General features: G+C 49.8%; 1 protein-coding gene and 1 long non-coding RNA gene across 3 annotated transcripts in view; one reads left to right on the top strand and one right to left on the bottom strand.

The window, feature by feature from the left end:
* The window catches only part of INTS3 (integrator complex subunit 3), a 93,105-nt gene extending 77,965 nt beyond the window's left edge, over positions 1 to 15,140 (top strand). For both annotated transcript variants that reach the window (XM_081840893.1, XM_081840892.1), the window contains exons 26-30: positions 2,879 to 3,046; positions 7,329 to 7,429; positions 9,632 to 9,704; positions 12,358 to 12,514; positions 13,928 to 15,140. In XM_081840893.1, coding sequence (XP_081697019.1) covers positions 2,879 to 3,046; positions 7,329 to 7,429; positions 9,632 to 9,704; positions 12,358 to 12,514; positions 13,928 to 14,005 — 577 coding nt within the window. In that variant the 3' untranslated portion in view covers positions 14,006 to 15,140. The remainder of the gene's footprint in view (positions 1 to 2,878; positions 3,047 to 7,328; positions 7,430 to 9,631; positions 9,705 to 12,357; positions 12,515 to 13,927) is intronic.
* The window catches only part of LOC309330184, a 182,011-nt gene that overhangs the window by 86,301 nt on the left and 76,739 nt on the right, over positions 1 to 18,971 (bottom strand). The window lies entirely within an intron of this gene.

Raw genomic sequence — 18,971 nt, 5'->3', positions numbered from 1 at the left:
GAAAGAAATCAAGCAGGAGGAAGGCATCAGTCGGGGCTTTTAACACTTCCCATGTTTCTCCTATGGGACGCGGGTGGTGCTGTGGGTTAAACAACAGAGCCTAGGACTTGCCGATCAGAAGGTCGGCGGTTTGAATCCCCGCGACGGGGTGAGCTCCCGTTGCTCGGTCCCAGCTCCTGCCAACCTAGCAGTTTGAAAGCACGTCAAAGTACAAGTAGATAAATAGGTACCGCTCCAGCAGGAAGGTAAACAGCATTTCCGTGCACTGCTCTGGTTCACCAGAAGTGGCTTAGTCATGCTGGCCACATGACCCGGAAGCTGTACACTGGTTCCCTCGGCCAATAAAGCGAGATGAGCACCGCAACCCCAGAGTCGGCCGCGAATGGACCTAATGGTCAGGGGTCCCTTTACCTTTACCTATGTTTCTCCTGGGTGTGCTCCTAAGCAGGGGCAGGGAACCAAGGGCCACACACGGACCTCTACTCCTCTCCACCTGGCCCTCCTAAGGTTCTCCTTTGCAATTTCCAAGATTGTTTTCACCCGACTTGGTCTAAGGCAACTTCCTACATTCCCCCTGTCTCCTGATGCAACTTCTACCCATGATGGGAAGAGCTCTCTGAGCCTTCCAGCTTTTAATAAGCCCAAACTTTTGACACACGGCAGCTGAGGGTGGGAAATTAAAGCTATATTTCACAAACACACAGAGCAAATCGCTTGCCTTCCTCCTCTCGCCTCCCCGCTCTATGTAATCGCCCTTTAGGGCTGCGGACGGCATTGCAATGAGTTATGGACAGGGTTCGTGTGGCCATGGCAGCTGGGGAGCTATCAGAAGCCGAAAGGCAGAGTGCGTTCCCTCCCCACACCCGACTTGCAATTCCAAAATGTTAATTGGCGATCCAAGCGCCGGGGAAGGTGTGTTATCTCGTTGCTGGTTTGACCTGAGCTGGCTCCCAATTTCCTGCGCAGCTGCTCAGATTAAGGCAAGACATCGTCTGCCTGGACCCAGCACACCCGCCCGGAGGCAGCAGCAAACAGCGGTCGAGGGTGTCCGTGCCTTTTCCGACGGCCGGGACTGATAACTGCAGCCAGGGGCTTTGTTGGGTCTTCTGCATCCCCATATGCAGGCTCCAGTGCGGATATCGGAGAACTTCAGTTTCCTTCTGTTGCAAAAACACCGAGATTTAAAAGCCGGGGCAGCTAACCTTTTTATTTCACCGGGTCACGGTGGATGCGGCTGGTGTATGTGCCGGCACTCAGTCCCTCTCCTCAGACGATCCCTGCAAACAAGCTGCAGGTGGGGAGGTTATCGCTTCCCCCCCGCTCATCTAATGATAGATTTTTGCGGCAGCAAAGGGGCCGGATTGCATTTCCCTGAGGTGCACCGGGCCGGGCAGAAAGAGTTCTGAAGACCCCCAAGATGAGCAAGGAACTCGGTTGCTACTTAATTTAGCACTGGGGCCGCTCATAACTGAATTCGAGGTGGCAGGACAAAAGGTGACGATGGGGAGTTATGGGTTGTAGCCAGTGGTGGTCCTACTTGGAGTAGACTCGCTCCGTTAATTTCAGAGAGAGAGGGCATACCATGCAATACAGTGGTACCTCAGGTTACAGACTCTGCTAACCCAGAAATAATACCTCAGGTTAAGAATTTTGCTTCAGGATGAGAACAGAAATTACCCGGCAGCGGCACGGCAGCAGCGGGAGGCCCCATTAGTTAAAGTGGTGCTTCAGGTTAAGAACAGTTTCAGGTTAAGAACGGACCTCCGGAACGAATTAAGTACTTAACCCGAGGTACCACTGTACTATAAGCTCTGTCCATTCTGGATTTCTTGGAGCCCCCCAGCGTACGGTTGTTGGAAACAGGATGGTTTGTTTTGCTTTATTTTTGTCTGATCCAGTAGGGTTTTTTTAGTTGCAATCCCTTCTTCAGGCAGAGGCCGAGCATCCACCAGCGCCTTGCTTTTCCAGCTACTGCCTCTGTGACTTCTCTCCCGAAACTGGCTACTGTTTTGTGCTTCCTCCTCCCCGACTCAGGGAGGCTGCAATGTCCCAGCGTGACCTTTGCCAATGGCCCTGCAGAGAGCCCCTTAATTTCTATTCATAAGGGGCCTGGAAGGGAGCAGGCTGTTTCTCCTCTCCCTTCCTCTGACCTGCCACGCTGAGTGAACCCAGGAAAGGAAGGCAGCGCCCGGAGCCCAGCGCCTCCTGCTGCCTTGAGGCAAACTCAGGCAGCTTCCCAGCTGCGTGTTCAACAGCAGGGGCATGCTGGGGAAATCCGGCCTCCCTTTGAGGCAGGCTTTGGCTCCGTGGGATATTTTTAAGGGATTTGCGCTCAACTATGACAGCCAGAATACCTGTTGGCTGGCCGGGATCCAGGTCTTAATTCGGCTAAGGCTGCTGCCAGAGGCAGAAGTGGGCGGAGCTAACAACAACAACAACAACAATAATAATAATTTTTTATTTATATCCCGCTCTCCCCAGCCGAAGCCGGGCTCAGAGCAGCTAACAACAGTAAAATAATACAACATTCTAAAATCATTTCATTATACAATCAGTTCAAATAAACGTTATCTTTGTACAGTAGGCTGGTTTCTAAGCGGACGCCCCTGTCGGTCTGTCCAGACAAGCAAGAAACATGGATTAGAGTTGCAAGAACAGTAGAAGCCTCTGAGGGGGGCGGAGTCTGGTGAGGGGCGTGGCCTGCGGAGAACTCCCAGGGGCCAGGCAGAGAGGATTGGAGGGCCACATTCCGCTGCCAAGCCCGAGGCTCTCTTATTAAATCACGGCAATGGGTCTTCTCCCGCTCTCCTGGTTTCCTTGCCCCTTGGAAAAACAAACAAAAAGCAGGGATAACAATAAGCCATGCATTTTGCCGCAGGCCTAGCGAAGACATGGTGAAGATGGTTCTCAGCCGGCCATGCCACCCGGACGACCAGTTCACCACCAGCATCCTCCGGCACTGGTGCATCAAGCACGACGACCTCTTGGCTGAGCACATCAAGTCCCTGCTGATCAAGAACAACAGCCTTCCCCGAAAACGCCAAAGGTAAACATGGGCTGGGAAGGGAGGAGGAGGTTGCTTCAGCCCAGCAGGGAGCGGAAGGTAGATTGGGATCTACTTCCCGGTTGATCTCTGGGTGATTTTGCAGTAGGTCGGCCGGGGTTTTCCGACAGCAAGAACAAGGCTGTTCCCTCCACCTGGCTCAGGAGAGAGGGGCACTTCGACCCTCCAGGAGTTGCTGCGAACTGCAGCTCCCATCGGCGTCATTAAACTGTGGAACTCACCACCACAAGATGCAGCGACAGCCGGCAACCTCGTCGTAAACTTTATTGCACCATCCGAAAACATCAGCAATAGCAGGCCGCCAGCCTGCTATTTCAATCTGCTTTGAAAGCAGATTGGACTATCCTGAAATCGTATATTATGGCCCATGTCTTGTGCCCATTTAATCATTACCGGTTTTACTTCTTCATCTTTGGTTTCCCACTCCAAAAGAACGTTATATGCCTTTTTAAAAATAATTTTGTATTTTCTTCTATCACTTCCTTTTGGAATCTGGAAACCAAAGATAAGAAGCCTTTTTTATTATCCTCCTTAAAGATATCCTTTAATTGTCTATGATGCAGCCAGCTTTGAAGAGGTTCTTTTACTTCGTCATATTCTTTCAAAGTTAACTTTCCCTTTCTTTCAACCTGCAGCTCTCTATATGTTGGCCACTCTCCTTTGCCCCCCAATATTTTAAGTGATAGTGCTTCAGTAGGTGATAGCCACCAGGGTGTTTTTGGTTCTAGTAAATCTTTATATTTCTCCCATACTTTGAACAGGGACCTTATTATTAAACGGTTGTGGAATCCTTTTTGTACTTTTGCTTTTCCATACCAGAAGTAGGCATGCCATCTAAACCTTGGAGGAGGAGGAGGAGGAGGCCAACAGTGGCTACTAGCCACAATGGCTATGCTCTTGTCCCGCAGTCGGAGACAGATGTTCCAGCTGCTGGAAGCCACAGGAGGGGAGAACTGCCCTAATACTCAAGGGTTCTGCTTGAGGGCTTCCTACTGTAAGAACAGGAGTCTGGACTAGATGGGCCATTGGCCCTGATCCTGCAAGGCTCTTCTTGTGTTAGTTCCAGCAAACATGGGCAACCTCTGTTCAAGTTCTTGCTCTGCCTGCCTGCCTGTGTGGGGTATTTGGCTGCAGGCCTGCTGCAGCTGCAGGCAGAGGCCATCTGCTCAATGCACCTTGCACCTAGAAAAACAGTGTGCCAGGGAAAAGGCACACGTGTTTGAGAGGCTAGCTTTCTGCATGCAAGGAGTTTAAAACAAAATGGGAGGGGTGTTCAAAAAGCATCTCCACTGTTCAAAGGGATTTTGCTGCATGTCGGAACTACATATAATTTTATCCTCCATACAACACATGGGTAGAGGTTTCGTTGCAATACATATTTGCCTGTTTCTTGTGTTGCCCTTCTTTCCGAGGATAACAACAAAGGACCGTCCTGTTTTATCCTCACAATGGGCCTGCAAACTGAGTTAGCCTGAGAGAGGGCAACTGAACCAAGAACCACCCAGCGAACGTTTGTTGTTGAGTGGATCAAGAAAAGTATATCGGGCCTAATCGTCTGATGTCACTGTCATAAGGACTAGAACCTTGTCCCGTTTATCTTTTTTAAAAAATACTGAAAGCTGTAAACCTCAATCTGCGCATGCAAAGAGAGCATGTGGGCCGTGGGTGGGGCACCTAAAGGCGGCCACCATCTCCCTCTGTTGCCACCCCTTCCCAAAGGACAAAAATCACACCTCCTATCATGTTTCTCTTTTCATCGTCTTATCCCGAGAGAGAAGAGAGCCGCTCGCTTTGCTTCTCCTAATTGGACCCACTTCCTTGAGCCGCCTTCGCATCTGCATTGCAAACCCAGGGCAATTTATCTGGGAGATTTCCCTGCGGGGGTGGGGGTGGGGGTGGGCAGCCCAGCGGTGACTGAGGGGTCCTGTGCCAGGAACCCAAGCCCAATTAGAGCCAAGTGGAAATTTTTGCAGGGTGGGGAGGTTTGGAAGGATGCAGAGAGGAGGGCTCCGGCCTCTCTGGGCTACCTGGAGTCGATTTCACCTGTCTTGTGGAGGGGCCAAGGCAGATCTGATGCTCTCTGCTTGGCTCAAGGGCGGGAGGGGGTCATGTCCCCCCCCCCCAGGAACCTAGAGCTATCCCTCACCTCCACCATCTCCCTCTGCATCATAGGAGCAACGCTTTGGATCTCGTGTCTGTGCTCCCATGTAATGTCTGGAAAAGGAGGGCTCTTTCTTTTTGCTCATACAAAAGAGGACTCCGATCTCACTCTGCCTGCTCAGAGCCTGGCTACAGGTTGCGTCCTATGACAGATGCCAAAGGAGCCTGTGGTGGTGCAGTGCTTAAGTGCCAGACTAGGACCTGGGAGAGGCCCGGGTTCGAATCCCTGTTCAGCCATGAATTTCAGTGTTTGTGAGCCTGGGGTCAGTCGCTGCCTCTCAGCCTAGCCTTGCCGCACGGGGTTGTGAGGATAAGAAGAGTGGGGGGAGAACCGCAGGTGCAGCCTTGAGTTGGTAGCTGCCCTTGATCGTTGCCCCCACCAAGTCCTCTTTCAAAGCTATCCCAGCTGGTTGCTCCTTTCCCAGAGGAGCAAGTTCTGCAGTTTGCACGCCCCGTGAAGAAGTCTTTTCACCTGAGCCTTCCACGTCCAGCTTCATCAGATTCTCTCTCCTAGTGTTGTTGTTGTTTAGTCATTTAGTCGTCTCCGACTCTTGGTGACCCCCTGGACCAGAGCACGCCAGGCACTCCTGTCTTCCACTGCCTCCCGCAGTTTGGTCAGACTCATGCTGGTAGCTTCGAGAACACTGTCCAACCATCTCATCCTCTGTCGTCCCCTTCTCCTTGTGCCCTCCATCTTTCCCAACATCAGGGTCTTTTCCAGGGAGTCTTCTCTTCTCATGAGGTGGCCAAGGTATTGGAGCCTCAGCTTCAGGATCTGTCCTTCCAGTGAGCACTCAGGGCTGATTTCCCTAAGAATGGATAGGTTTGATCTTCTTGCAGTCCAGTGGGACTCTCAAGAGTCTTCTTCAGCACCATAATTCAAAAGCCTCAATTCGGTGATCAGCCTTCTTGATGGTCCAGCTCTCACTTCCATACATCACTACTGGGAAAACCATAGCTTTAACTATACGGACCTTAGTGTTAGGAGGGAGGAAAACCTTTTCCTCCACCGCTCAGAGCTAGAGCATCGCCTTTGCGTGGTCCCAGGCAGCTTCCTGGTTTCATGGCAAGACATTTCCCAAAGCAGGACACACACACACACACACACACACACACACACACACACACACACACAAACGGCATGTAGCCATTCATTCAGAGAACAAGGACATCCTTCTTAACATTCACAGAGCAAGGACGACATCTAGTGGAGTTCCTTCTCCAGCATCCGAGCATCAACGCTAAGCAACCGGACCGGAGCTTATTTTAAAAACGGATGGCGTCCCTTCCCCCAAACATAAGAAGCCAAAATAAGCAAGTGGAAAAACCACAGACAAGTTGGAAAGCAAATACTCGAAGGACGGCGGCTACTGTTCCTGCCCAGTTTTTTCCCTAGCTCCTAAGAATTGAATTGGAGGAACGCGGGTGGCGCTGTGGGTTAAACCACAGAGCCTAGGGCTTGCCGATCAGAAGGTCGGCGGTTCGAATCCCCGTGACGCGGTGAGCTCCCGTTGCTCGGTCCCTTTTCCTGCAAACCTAGCAGTTTGAAAGCACGTCAAAGTGCAAGCAGATAAATAGGTACCGCTCTGGCGGGAAGGTAAATGGCATTTGTGTGCACTGCTCTGGTTCGCCAGAAGTAGCTTAGTCATGCTGGCCACATGACCCGGAAGCTGTACGTCGGGTCCCTTGGCCAGTAAAGCGAGATGAGCGTCGCAACCCCAGAGTCGGCCACGACTGGACCTAATGGTCAGGGGTCCCTTTACCTTTAAGAATTGAAAGTGAGGAGAGCGCTGCTGCTGCTGTTGCTGCTCTCAGGCCCCGCTCGCATGCTTCCATTGCAGCCCCTCTGTGTCCGCTATGGGAACAGGCGGCTGGACTAGATGGGCCATCAAAGCGCTTCTTGCGTTCTTAACTCATGCCTTCATGAGGGCTAGATACTTGGTGCGTTCGTTGTAAGTTGTAGGAGGGGAAAGCAAGCAGGCACTCCCAGGGTTCTGAGTCTTTGCCGTTGTTTTCCATGCAAAACGTTAGAAGCCCGTTTCTAATGACCCTGCCTGCGTCCTCTCTCTTTCCCCCCTTCCTTTCTCTGGCTCTTTGCTTCCAGCTTGCGCAGTTCCAGCAGCAAACTCGCCCAGCTCACCTTGGAACAGATCCTGGAGCACCTAGATAACCTGCGCCTGAACCTCACCAACACCAAACAGAACTGTAAGTGCATGTTTTCCCTTTGGCGATGAGGCCTTAAAGCTCAGTGCCAGAGCCCTGCTCTGCCGGCGGAAAGTCCCCAGTGGCATCTGCAGGAAGGGTTTATAAAGACTCTCCCACAGAGAGCTGATGCTAGTCGATGTATACAAACTCGGCCCTCCAGTTGTTTTGGGACTACAGTTTCCATCATCCCTGACCACTGGTCCTGTTAGCTAGGGATGATGAGAGTTGTAGTCCCAAAACATCTGGAGGGCCGAGTTTGCCTATGCCTGATGTAGACAGCGCTCAGCTAGGTGGACCAAATGCCTGACTCCGTATAAGCCAGCTTCCTGTTTAAACCAGCACTCTTATTTAAGATCATGAGGACTAGACTCTTGTCTGAATTGTAAGTGCAGGACCGTAGCTGAGTTCAGGCAGAAAGTCCCAGGTTTGATTCCCTTTTTAAATATATCTATATATATACAGTGGTGCCCCGCAAGACGAACGCCTCGCAAGACGGAAAACCCGCTAGACGAAAGGGTTTTCCGTTTTGGAGGCGCTTCGCAAAACAAATTTCCCTATGGGGTTGCTTCGCAAGCCGAAAATGTCTTGCGAGTTCCCGCGGGGTTTTTTCGCTTTTTTCGCCCTTTTCCTAAGCCGCTAAGCCGCTTATCAGCTGATCCGCTGATAAGCCGCTTCTCAGCTGATCGCTAAAAGCCGCTAGACCGCTAATAGCGCTAATCCGCTAAGCCGTCAATGGGCTTGCTTCGCAAGACGAAAAAACCGCTAGACGAAGAGAATCGCGGAACGGATTCTTTTCGTCTTGCGAGGCACCACTGTATATATATTTATGCTTTTCAGGTTTATACATTTCATTAATTTTGCAATCATTTTAACATTTCAAAACTTGACTTCCTTCCCCCTCTTTCTACAGTTCCTTAAATTTATTTTTAATATCTTCTGCATATCACATGCATTAAGTAGAATAGAAACATTGCCACCCGACCCCGACTCCGCCCCCCATGCCCCCCACCTCTTTCCCCCTTTTCTTTCTAAGGTAACACTAATGTCTCAACAGATGAAACGGATCTGTAGAAAATGTAACTTGAAAAAAGAGACATTGCACATACTTTTGTAAACCAAGAAATCTTTAATATATATTTATATCTATCTTCTGTATATCCAAATTAACTTAATATGCTCATTTATTCATCTACTTTAAATATATACTCTTATAAAACTGCAGGTTACTACAGTAATCCTACCAATGTTCATACCTGTTTACAATTTATCTGTAAATATTCCATAACCCATTTCCATTCTTTTATAATAAAAAAAGTTTATTATTTTGATTTCTTATTCTTCTGCTAAGTTTTGCCATTTCTGCATATTCCATAAGTTTTTGTATCCATTCTTCCTTTGCTGGGACTTCTGCCATACATGAATAAGCTTCTATACAGTTTAGGTAGTTCTCATAATTCCCAGAATAAGCTGTGTTTTTTTTAAAACAAACATTATTTTTTTAAAAAAGAATTTCATTGAAGGTTTTTAACACATGGAGCACTAAAATCCAAACACATTTATAAAAAGCAGTAAATCAAAAAAGAAGAAAAAAGAAAAATGTAGAATACTCATTATCCTTACCAAACACAATTGTATAAAAAAGAGAAAGAAAGAACAGAGAAGAAATAATTGGGGGAGGGGGAACCCTTTATCACATTTATATCATATGAATATGATACATATGAATAGGATATATAGAATGAATTGATTTTAGAATGTTGCGTTACTTTTATTGTTGTTAGCCACTCTGAGCCCGGCTTCAGCTGGGGAGGGCGGGATATAAATAAAAATTTATTATTATTATTATTATTATTATTATTATTAAATAAAAAAGAAGGGAAAATAGCTAAAAAGAAAGAGAGTTTCTATTCCTGATGGCATTTCCAGTTAGGGCTGGGAGAGACTTCCCATCTGAAACCTCGCAGAGCCGCTGCCCATTAAGTGTAGACAAGAATTCCGGTCCAGGAGTCCTGACTTGGCAGAGGGCAGATTGCCTGGGCTCTTACGCATGCAAGTGACTTGGTGTTAAACCCCCCCCCATCTATGCCGTTCATCCTGCAGTCCTCTCAGATGTGCATGTTCCAAGGATGTGACGCCGCCATGCTTTCTTGAAATTTCATTTCACTGACTTCCTGCTGCTCTTTCCTTCCGATTCCCCGGCAGTTTTCAACCAGACCCCAATCCTGCAGGCCCTCCAGCACGTCCAGGCCAGCTGCGACGAAGCCCACAAGATGAAGTGAGTGCCTGTCTCTTGTGCTTTGCGTTTGTGGGAGGAGTGGGCGAAGGCTTTCCTTGGTACTGTATGGGGCTCAGAAAAAAAGAGGGTGCCCTTTAGAAGAAGACTGGAAGAAATTTAAAGACTATTTACAGAAATATTGTAAAATTAAGGAATGTTAGAAGGATGCTGGAATGAAGTTATGTGGCTTTAGCAGTAATGTTATAAAGGAGTATTTAAAGATGCATTGTTAACAGGTGAGAAGGTAAAGTTATAATATATTAAGATAAGCCATTAGGATAAAAGCAAAAATGGAAAGGATTTGCTGAAATAATTAATTGAACTAGAATACAAAAAAGGGAGGTGTGAGGAGGTCAGGGAAACAAGTAAATGAAAGTTAAGATATGGAAAGGTTGATTTGTTTTTAATTGTTTTTTATCTCTTTGTGTTTTGTATTTTTCTCTTCTTTCTCTTTTCTTTTTTATTATTGTAACTTTTTTGAAATCTTAATAAATATTATTTAAAAAAGAAAAGAAAAGAAAAAAGAGGTTGCCCTCCTTTCCAAAGGAGAGCGAGTGAGCAGGAGAGAGATGGAGAAGGAAGTCTCTCCCTGCAGACTGAGCCGAGCCGAGGTTTGCTTGTAGGGCAGGAAGGGAAGGGTGTAGAACTTGCTTCTCTCCCCCAAAAGGAGGGGCAGCATGTGGGGCGGCATCGTTCCACAATCCCTGAGCCCTGCTGCTGCTGCTGCTGCTGTTTCACTCTCCAAGCAAGCCAGCAAGCCAGAAAAAGGAGCAAGTAATCTTTCACTTACAGGGACGCGGGTGGCGCTGTGGTCTAAACCACAGAGCCTAGGACTTGCCAATCAGAAGGTCAGCGGTTTCCGATTCCCGCGACGGGGTGAGTTCCCGTTGCTCGGTCCCTGCTCCTGCCAACCTTGCAGTTCGAAAGCACATCAAAGTGCAAGTAGATAAATAGGTACCACTCCGGCGGGAAGGTAAACGGTGTTTCCGTGCGCTGCTCTGGTTCACCAGAAGCGGCTTAGCCATGCTGGCCACATGACCCGGAAGCTGTACGCCGGCTCCCTCGGCCAATAAAGGCAGGACTTGGGGGCAAAGTCCTGGGCTTCACCTCCTGCCAACCTAGCAGTTCGAAAACATGTCAAAGTGCAAGTAGATAAATAGGTACCACTCTGGCGGGAAGGTAAATGACGTTTCCGTGCGCTGCTCTGGTTCTCTAGAAGTGGCTTAGTGATGCTGGCCACATGACCCGGAAGCTGTACGCCGGCTCCCTCGGCCAATAAAGCGAGATGAGCGCTGCAACCCCAGAGTCAGCCACGACCAGACCTAACGGTCAGGGGTCCCTTTACCTTTACCTTAATCTTTCACTTATGTATTTTTATTTTGTAAAATCTATTCACCGCTTCTTTGTTGTTGTTTTTTAAAAAACCAACAACCTCAAAGCAGTTTCCCCAAAGAACGACACAACGAAATTAATAGCAAAAGCAGAAGATGTTCAAAGAAATACTAATTAAAACCAACGATAGGCTTAAAAACCAGATTAAAACACGGGTCAACGTTCTGCCCGTCGGGACAGACTTGCCTGTACAAAAAAATATGTTTTTAGCAAGTGCAGAAAAGCAATGGCAGCACCAGTCAATCGGCAGGGAGTTCCAAAGTGTGGGTGCCACCTTGCTAAAGGGTTAATGGCTTACCAATGTGGAATGAGGATTATGTGGCACCTGGGATGGTGCCAGTTCTGTAGTCAAGTTGACTTAAAGGCTGCCTTGCACATAGACAGGCCCCCAAATTGTTAAGCAAATACAGTGGTACCTCTGGTTGCGAACGAGATCTGTTCCAGAGCCCCGTTTGCAACCTGAGCAGAACGCAACCCGCGTCTGCGCAGGTCGCGATTCGCTGCTTCTGCGCATGTGCGTGACATCATTTTGAGCATCTGCGCATGTGCAAGTGGTGAAACCCGGAAGTAACCTGTTCCGTTACTTCCGGGTCGCTGCAGGACTCAACCTGAAAAGATTTAACCTGAAGCAAACGTAACAAGAGGTATGACAGTATAAGGTAAAGGTAAAGGGACCCCTGACCATTAGGTCCAGTCGTGACCGACTCTGGGGTTGCGGCGCTCATCTCGCTTTACTGGCTGAGAGAGCCGGCGTACAGCTTCCGGGTCATGTGGCCAGCAGGAATAAGCCGCTTCTGGCGAACCAGAGCAGCACACGGAAATGCCATTTACCTTCCCGCCAGAGTGGTACCTATTTATCTACTTGCACTTTGACGTGCTTTCGAACTGCTAGGCGCCATGGCAGGAGCAGGGACCGAGCAATGGGAGCTCACCGCGTTGCGGGGATTCAAACTGCCGACCTTCTGATTGGCAAGTCCTAGGCTCTGTGGTTTAACCCACAGCGCCACCCGCGTCCCTCTGTATACTGTATATGTATATGACTGTATACGAACAGCAAATTGACAACCGGTGTGGATCTCTGAGCTGAGGTGCTGAAGGCCTTTCATCCTCCTGCAGCGTTCTCGCTGCAGCTTCCGGGTCGAGGTCAAGGGAGACCCCGGCATTCCCTGACCTGCCGCCACCCCCAAACCTGAAAATGCTCTTGGGTGCAGAGCTTCTTGCACAGCCCGTGGACCCACCCTGTGCCATCTCCCCTCCCCAGGTTCAGCGACCTCTTCTCCCTGGCCGAAGAGTACGAGGACTCCTCCAGCAAGCCTCCAAAGAGCCGCCGGAAAGCCACCGTCTCCAGCCCCCGCAGCCGGAAGAATGCGGCGCAGCCCGCCAACAACGAGGAGGAGTCTGCCTCCAGCAGCGCCTCGGTGAGCGGAGCCTTTGCGGCAGGGGCTGGGTTACGTGGGTACACGGGATGCTTTGTTGCTGCATGGTGCCCTGATGCGGCGATGTATATATTGTGGTGTGCAAATGCTTTTCATAAATAAACATAACAGCAGTGGGGAACCTCCAGTCCCCAAATGCGGCCCCCAACCTCTCTGTTCCGGCCCTTGGGACTTTCCCGTCACCATCCCCGAGCGCTCTTGCCTGGCTGGAATGTGCCCTTGGCCTGTGATCATGCCAGTTATTGCATGGAGAAAGCAGTCTCTATGTATAGAAGCCCCTTGACTTTTCCGTGGCTGGAATGCAGATCCAGGATAATTGTATTAAAGCAGTGGAAAGGCTGTTTGCCTCTGAGGGAATGTGAGACTCAGGCTGAAAAGAGTTCTTTTTCCCACCCCCCTGAAACAAAACTTTCTTTCTTTCTTTCTTTCTTTCTTTCTTTCTTTCTTTCTTTCTTTCTTTCTTTCTTTCTTCTCTCTCTTTCTTTCTTCTCTCTCTCTCTTTCATATTTATTGATTTTCACAAGTTTTACAAATTTACTTACACTTCAATCTCTGTTTTCTCTCAAATTTTGGCTTCCCACCCTTATTTTCATAATGTTTTTATTCCTATCTTGTACCTACTGCTTTCTATGACATACTTCAATACAATTATCCTCTATCTCACCTATCCTTGTTTTCGTCCCCCTGCTCATAATTCAAACCTTGGCCGCGTTTTCATTTGACTCGTAACAGTTCTTCAAATATTCTGAAAAGGGTCTCCACTCTTCCACGAACAGTTCGCCTCTTTTATCTCTCGTCCATTTCACCATTTCTGTCCATGCTGTCCATTTCACCATTTCTGCATAGACCGTTAACTTTTGAAGCCGTTCCTCCTCGACTGGTACTGCTCTTCCTTTCCATTTCTGCGCTTAGAGGATTCTGGCTGTTGTTGCATCTATAAATATTTTAACCATCTTTTTCGGGACCTTCATCCCTATTATCCTGAAGAGAAAAGCTTCAGGACTTTCAGGAATAACCAATTTGAACATTCATAATGAATCATTCCCCCAGAGCCTTTAGCTTTCTTACATGTCCACCATATTTGGGGGAAAGAAAAAAAAAACAGACCCTTTGGTAGGTAGGTAAGTAGGTATGTAGGTAGATGATAGATAGATAGATAGATGATAGATAATTTATTACGGTCGGAGACCAGCTTATAAAACACACTTGGGGGTACAATCCCAGAAGGAAAGCAAACATTTAAAACAATGTACAACAATAAATTTAAAATTTAAAAATGCGATATGTTTACGCTTCCAACAATTACTTGACACATCCTTGTGCACTTTAATCAGATCGTTTGGTGTTTAACATTCTACTTACATATCATTGAAACAAAGCTTTCTTTGCTCTTAGGAGGAGGAAGACACAAAACCCAAACCCACCAAGCGGAAGAGGAAAGGCTCCTCAGCTGTTGGCTCGGACAGTGACTGAGGGGGGCGGGCAAGACCGCCGTGTCGCTAGCGGCTCCCAGGGTGACCGCAGGCAGCGGCAGAGAGCGGATCTGGAGCGGCCGGCCGGAGTCACCATCGGCAGCGAGGACAATGCTCACTAAAGAGGGGCGCCGGCGGGACTTGGGACGCCTGGGCGCCCCCTCCCCCCCACCTTGGCACCGTTACAGCCTCTGCCCCGCTCCCCGTGCCTGCGAGACACTCTCTGCCCCCCGGCGTCACCACCCATCCTCGCCTGCCCGCCTTTTGTACGGTGGCCGCGGGCAGAGGGGACGACGCGGGTGGTTTTCCTCAGGCCTGTCCTTGGCGGTGCGGGGGCCACTTCATTCCGCAGGCAGCGGCGCCAGAGAGGAGGGTCCCCTCTTCTCTCCGAAATGTAAATAAATGGTGTGAACCGGCGTTACTCCCGTCAGTGCTGCTTCCGGTGGGGAGAACCGGGAGTGGGGCTGGGCTTGGGGGGCTGGAAATGTGAGGAGGGGCAAGGGGGGGTTATCTCGGAGCCGGGCCAGGCTTTTCCTGGCATCGTTCCCCCCCCAAAGCGCCTGGGGCCCTTCCTTACCACCCAACCCCAAGCTTGTCGTGTGTGTGCCCTTCCACCTCCAGAGAGAGAGAAAAAAAGAAAGGCCATTTTCTCCACACAGAGAACATTCCGGTTAACCACCCCAAAGCCTCAAACACTCCCCCCACCCCACATCCCGGGGAGGTTGGGGGGGGCAAGGAGGCTTTCCTTTCTGCGGCCTCCCTGCCCTTCCGCGTACGACGGCCAGAGAAGCCTCGCTGCCCCGTTCCTGCCTCAAAACGACACACCCCCCCCAGCCATACAAAGAAATGACTGCTAGGCTGTCGGCATGAAGGAAGGCCCCCCCCCCCCCGGCCCTGCCCCACATCCTCCCAGCCAGCTTTTTGAGAAGCGGCCCCCCTCCTTCCTGAGAACCCCCTCTCACAGGGTTGGGGGGGCGGGAAGGAGTGGTAGTGGTGGGAGCAACCGACTCAGCGACAGGCGAGCGAGATGAGATGGTAGTTATATTTTTAATTCCCCGCCTACCCACTGAGAGATTATCATTTTTAAGTGGTTTTTAAAAGAGACAATAAAAACTGTCAACATGTTTTTTGTACAAGTTCACCTGTTTTTGACTCGTGTTTGTGTGCTGCGCTGCAGGGGTGGGGGGTTGCGGTCTTTGGGCAGGGGCTATCTTAAGTCCTTTTACTGTTTCCAGAGCTGGGTCCCTTTCCCCACATCCAATCGTCACGGAAGAGGGGGGGGGGTTATTTGGCCGTCCGGAAGGTGTCTGACTGGTAGGGGGTCGCCCAAGGTTTCAGGCAAAAGTTTCTCCGACCAGAAGTGGATTGAACCCAGCTCAACTCTACCTCTTTGCTCTGTAAAGGTAAAGGTAAAGGTAAAGGGACGCCTGACCATTAGGTCCAGTCGTGGCCGACTCTGGGGTTGCAGCGCTCATCTCGCTTTATTGGCCGAGGGAGCCGGCGTACAGCTTCCGGGTCATGTGGCCAGCATGACTAAGTCGCTTCTGGCAAACCAGAGCAGTGCACAGAAACGCTGTTTAGCTTCCCGCCGGAGCGGTACCTATTTATCTACTTGCACTTTGAGGTGCTTTTGAACTGCTAGGTTGGCAGGAGCTGGGACCAAGCAACAGGAGCTCACCCCGTCGCGGGGATTCAAACCACCGACCTTCTGATCGGCAAGTCCTAGGCTCTGTGGTTTAATCCACAGCACCACCCACGTCCCTTCTTTGCTCTGTACCTTCCCCTTAAAAACAAAACAAGGACCCAGTCCTCATGGTTCTGATTTAAATCGGGGCATGGGAAGTTGGGCAAGTCAGGCCATTGGCCAATCTAGCCCATTACTGTCTGCACAGGCTGGCAGTGGCTCTCTGGGGTTTTTAGACCTGCTTTCCACCACACCCCCAGCCTTGGAGTTGCATGGGATCAAACCGCGGTACCTCCTACGTGCCGTGTGGGAAAATGCTGGAGCGACAGAACTTCTTGTTCGCTTTGCACACCCTCCGACGAGCTCTCGGGTTTGTATCGCCTTACATTCCTGAGGTTTTGGCCCAGAGCGGTTTCTTCGGAGCTGGCTCGGATTCAAGGCCCGAGTCGTAAATAAGGCAGGGAGCTTGCCCGCCTACCACATCGCTTCGCAGCTCCCAGCCACAACGGCTGCGTTCCAGCTCTGCCGTTGGAAGCAGTGATATGCCTCCGAATATCAGTCGCTGGGACTCGCAAGCGGGTGAAGCGTCGCTCTTGTGCCTGGGTCCCGATAATGGGCTTCCGATTGGCGTATCCGTTTGACCACTTGCGGGAGAAGGGTGCTGAGCTAAGGTGGGCCATTGCTCCGATCCAGCAGTCGGGCTCTTCTGATGCTCTTAGAAACACAGAATCGTAGAATTGGAAGCAACCCCAAAGCTCATCTAGTCCAGCCCCCTGCACTGCAGGAATCTCATCTCAAGTATCCGTGATGGATGGCCTTGAAAACCTCCAAGGGGAAAAGAGTTCACAACCTCCCAAGGGAGTCCATTCTGGTGTTGGACAGCTGTTACGATCAGAAAGCTTTTCCTGATGTGTTCCTTATGGAACCTCCAGCTCCAGAGATAGTCTATCTAAGATTCCTAGGTCCTTAGCAGCATTTGGCCACTGTGAGAGAGCAGAATGCTGGGCTAGGCAAGCCATTGACCTGATCCTGTAGCTGTGCTCTTCCGATCCTCTTATAGAACCGCCAGCTCCAGGGGCAGTCTATCTACATTCCTAGGTTCTTAGGGGCAGGATGCTGGCCTCTTTGGCCAGCCTGGCTCAACCTGCGTTCTTAAATCGGTTGCAGCGCCTAATAATAATAATAATAATAATAATAATAATAATAATAAATTGTATTTATATCCCGCCCTCCCCAGCCGAAGCCGGGCTCAGGGCGGCTAACAACAATAAAATAGTACAACATTCTAAAATCATTTCATTATAAAATTAATTCAACTCAAAATGATGGCAACCATTAGGCTAGAGTTCTGTAAGGATTGCCAAAGGAGGGGGTCAGGCTGTGCCCTAGCCAAAGGCCTGGTGGAACAGCTCTGTCTTGCAGGCCCTGCAGAAGGATTTCAAGTCCCGCAGGGCCCTAGTCTCTTGTGACAGAGCGTTCCACCAGATCGGGGCCACAGCCGAAAAAGCCCTGGCTCTGGTCGAGGCCAGCCTAACCTCTCTGTGGCCTGGGACCTTCAGGATGTTTTTGTTTGAAGACCGTAAGTTCCTCTGTGGGACATACCAGGAGAGGTGGTCCCGTAGGTACGAGGGTCCTAAGCTGCATACGGCTTTAAAGGTTAAAACCAGCACCTTAAACCTGATCCTGTACCCTACCGGGAGCCAGTGCAGCTGGTATAGCACCGGGTGAATGTGATCTCGCAGAACCTAGAAGATTCTTCTTGTATCTTTTGCTCTAAGTTCCAGCTTTACGGCCGAGGGGGGAAAGCTTCACACTTTCCGCAGCTTTCCAGTTTCCCAGCGAGTTCTGGCTTGCGCCAAGCAAGTCATTTGTACCAAAAGTTCAAGGAATGTCTCCCTGCTGGAAACACCTAAGGAGGCGGCAGGGGAAGGGCGGAAATGTGGGTATTTCTGTTGCGGTTCCTGCTATCCATTCCTCAAAACATCTGCAACTCATAGTGATGGAGGAAACTTTGCCCAGAGGCGGCGGGGAACCGAAAAAACTCCCCCAAACTGCCTTTAAGTAGGGGAAAGGTTAGGGCTGGTTGTTTTCTTCGCGCTGCTGGCAGGTCAGTGGGGAAGCGCCGCTGAGCATCTCCTTCGCGTGGAGAAGGTCCTGGGTTCGATTTCCGACGTCTCCGGGTAGGACTGGGAGAGACTTCGGCCTGAAAACATGGAGACAGTGCCATTTCGTAGACAACACTGAGCTAAGCTGGACTAAGCGCCTGGTTTGGTATAAGGCAGATTCCTCTATTCCTTTTTAAATTGGCCCTTTATCCAGAAATGCGAGAGCCTCGTTGTATCTTTAGGAATGGGCCAAAACTCAGAGGCAGAAGGTTCCAGGTTCAAGCTGCAGATAGGGCTAGGAAGTGACCCCTGCCTGGAACCCCGAAGACCCATTGTCCATTATTCAGAACAACATGAGGACTAGAACCTTACATTCTTTTTCAAGGGAAGGGTCTTGAACCCCTGCTTTGCATGCAGAAGGCCTCGCGTTCAATTCCTGGCATCTGCAGGTAGGCTGTGAGACAGGTTACCTGTCTAAAACTCTGGAGAGCTGTTTGCAGTTAATCTCTATCAGGAAGCTCCTTTTCTTCCTGTTTTAAGTCAACCCCGAGGGCTAGAATCTCAATTTTCTTTCTAGGGCACAGGCCAAACAAGACCCAGTGGCAGAACATGTACTTTCTACACAAATAGGCCTAAATTTAATCCCCAGCATCTTCAGGTAGGGGCAAGAAAAGCTCGTTTCTTTTTTTTTTTTTCTCTTTATGGGGAGAGAGCTGGTTTATTCCGACTTTTGCAAACCGTAGAGAATTTATGCTTTTGAATTCTGGTGCTGGAGGAGACTCTTGAGAGTCCCATGGACTGCAAGAAGATCAACCCTCTCCATTCTTAGGGAAATCAGCCCTGAGTGCTCACTGGAAGGACAGATCCTGTAGCTGAGGCTCCAATACTTTGGCCACCTCATGAGAAGAGAAGACTCCCTGGAAAAGACCCTGATGTTGGGAAAGATGGAGGGCCCAAGGAGAAGGGGACGACAGAGGACGAGATGGTGGGACAGTGTTCTCGAAGCTACCAGCATGAGTTTGACCAAACTGCGGGAGGCAGTGGAAGACAGGAGTGCCTGGCGTACTCTGGTCCATGGGGTCACAAAGAGTCGGACACGACTAAACGACTAAACAACAACAACATCCATTGTATTGAATTGTAGATTTCAACAGAAGCAGCTCATAAAGTTCAACGAA

This window comes from Podarcis erhardii (assembly GCF_964252035.2).
Source record: "Podarcis erhardii genome assembly, chromosome: 15".
NCBI lineage: Eukaryota > Metazoa > Chordata > Lepidosauria > Squamata > Lacertidae > Podarcis > Podarcis erhardii.
Note: the sequence above shows the minus strand (reverse complement) of the source record. Positions and strands in the feature narration are given on the sequence as shown.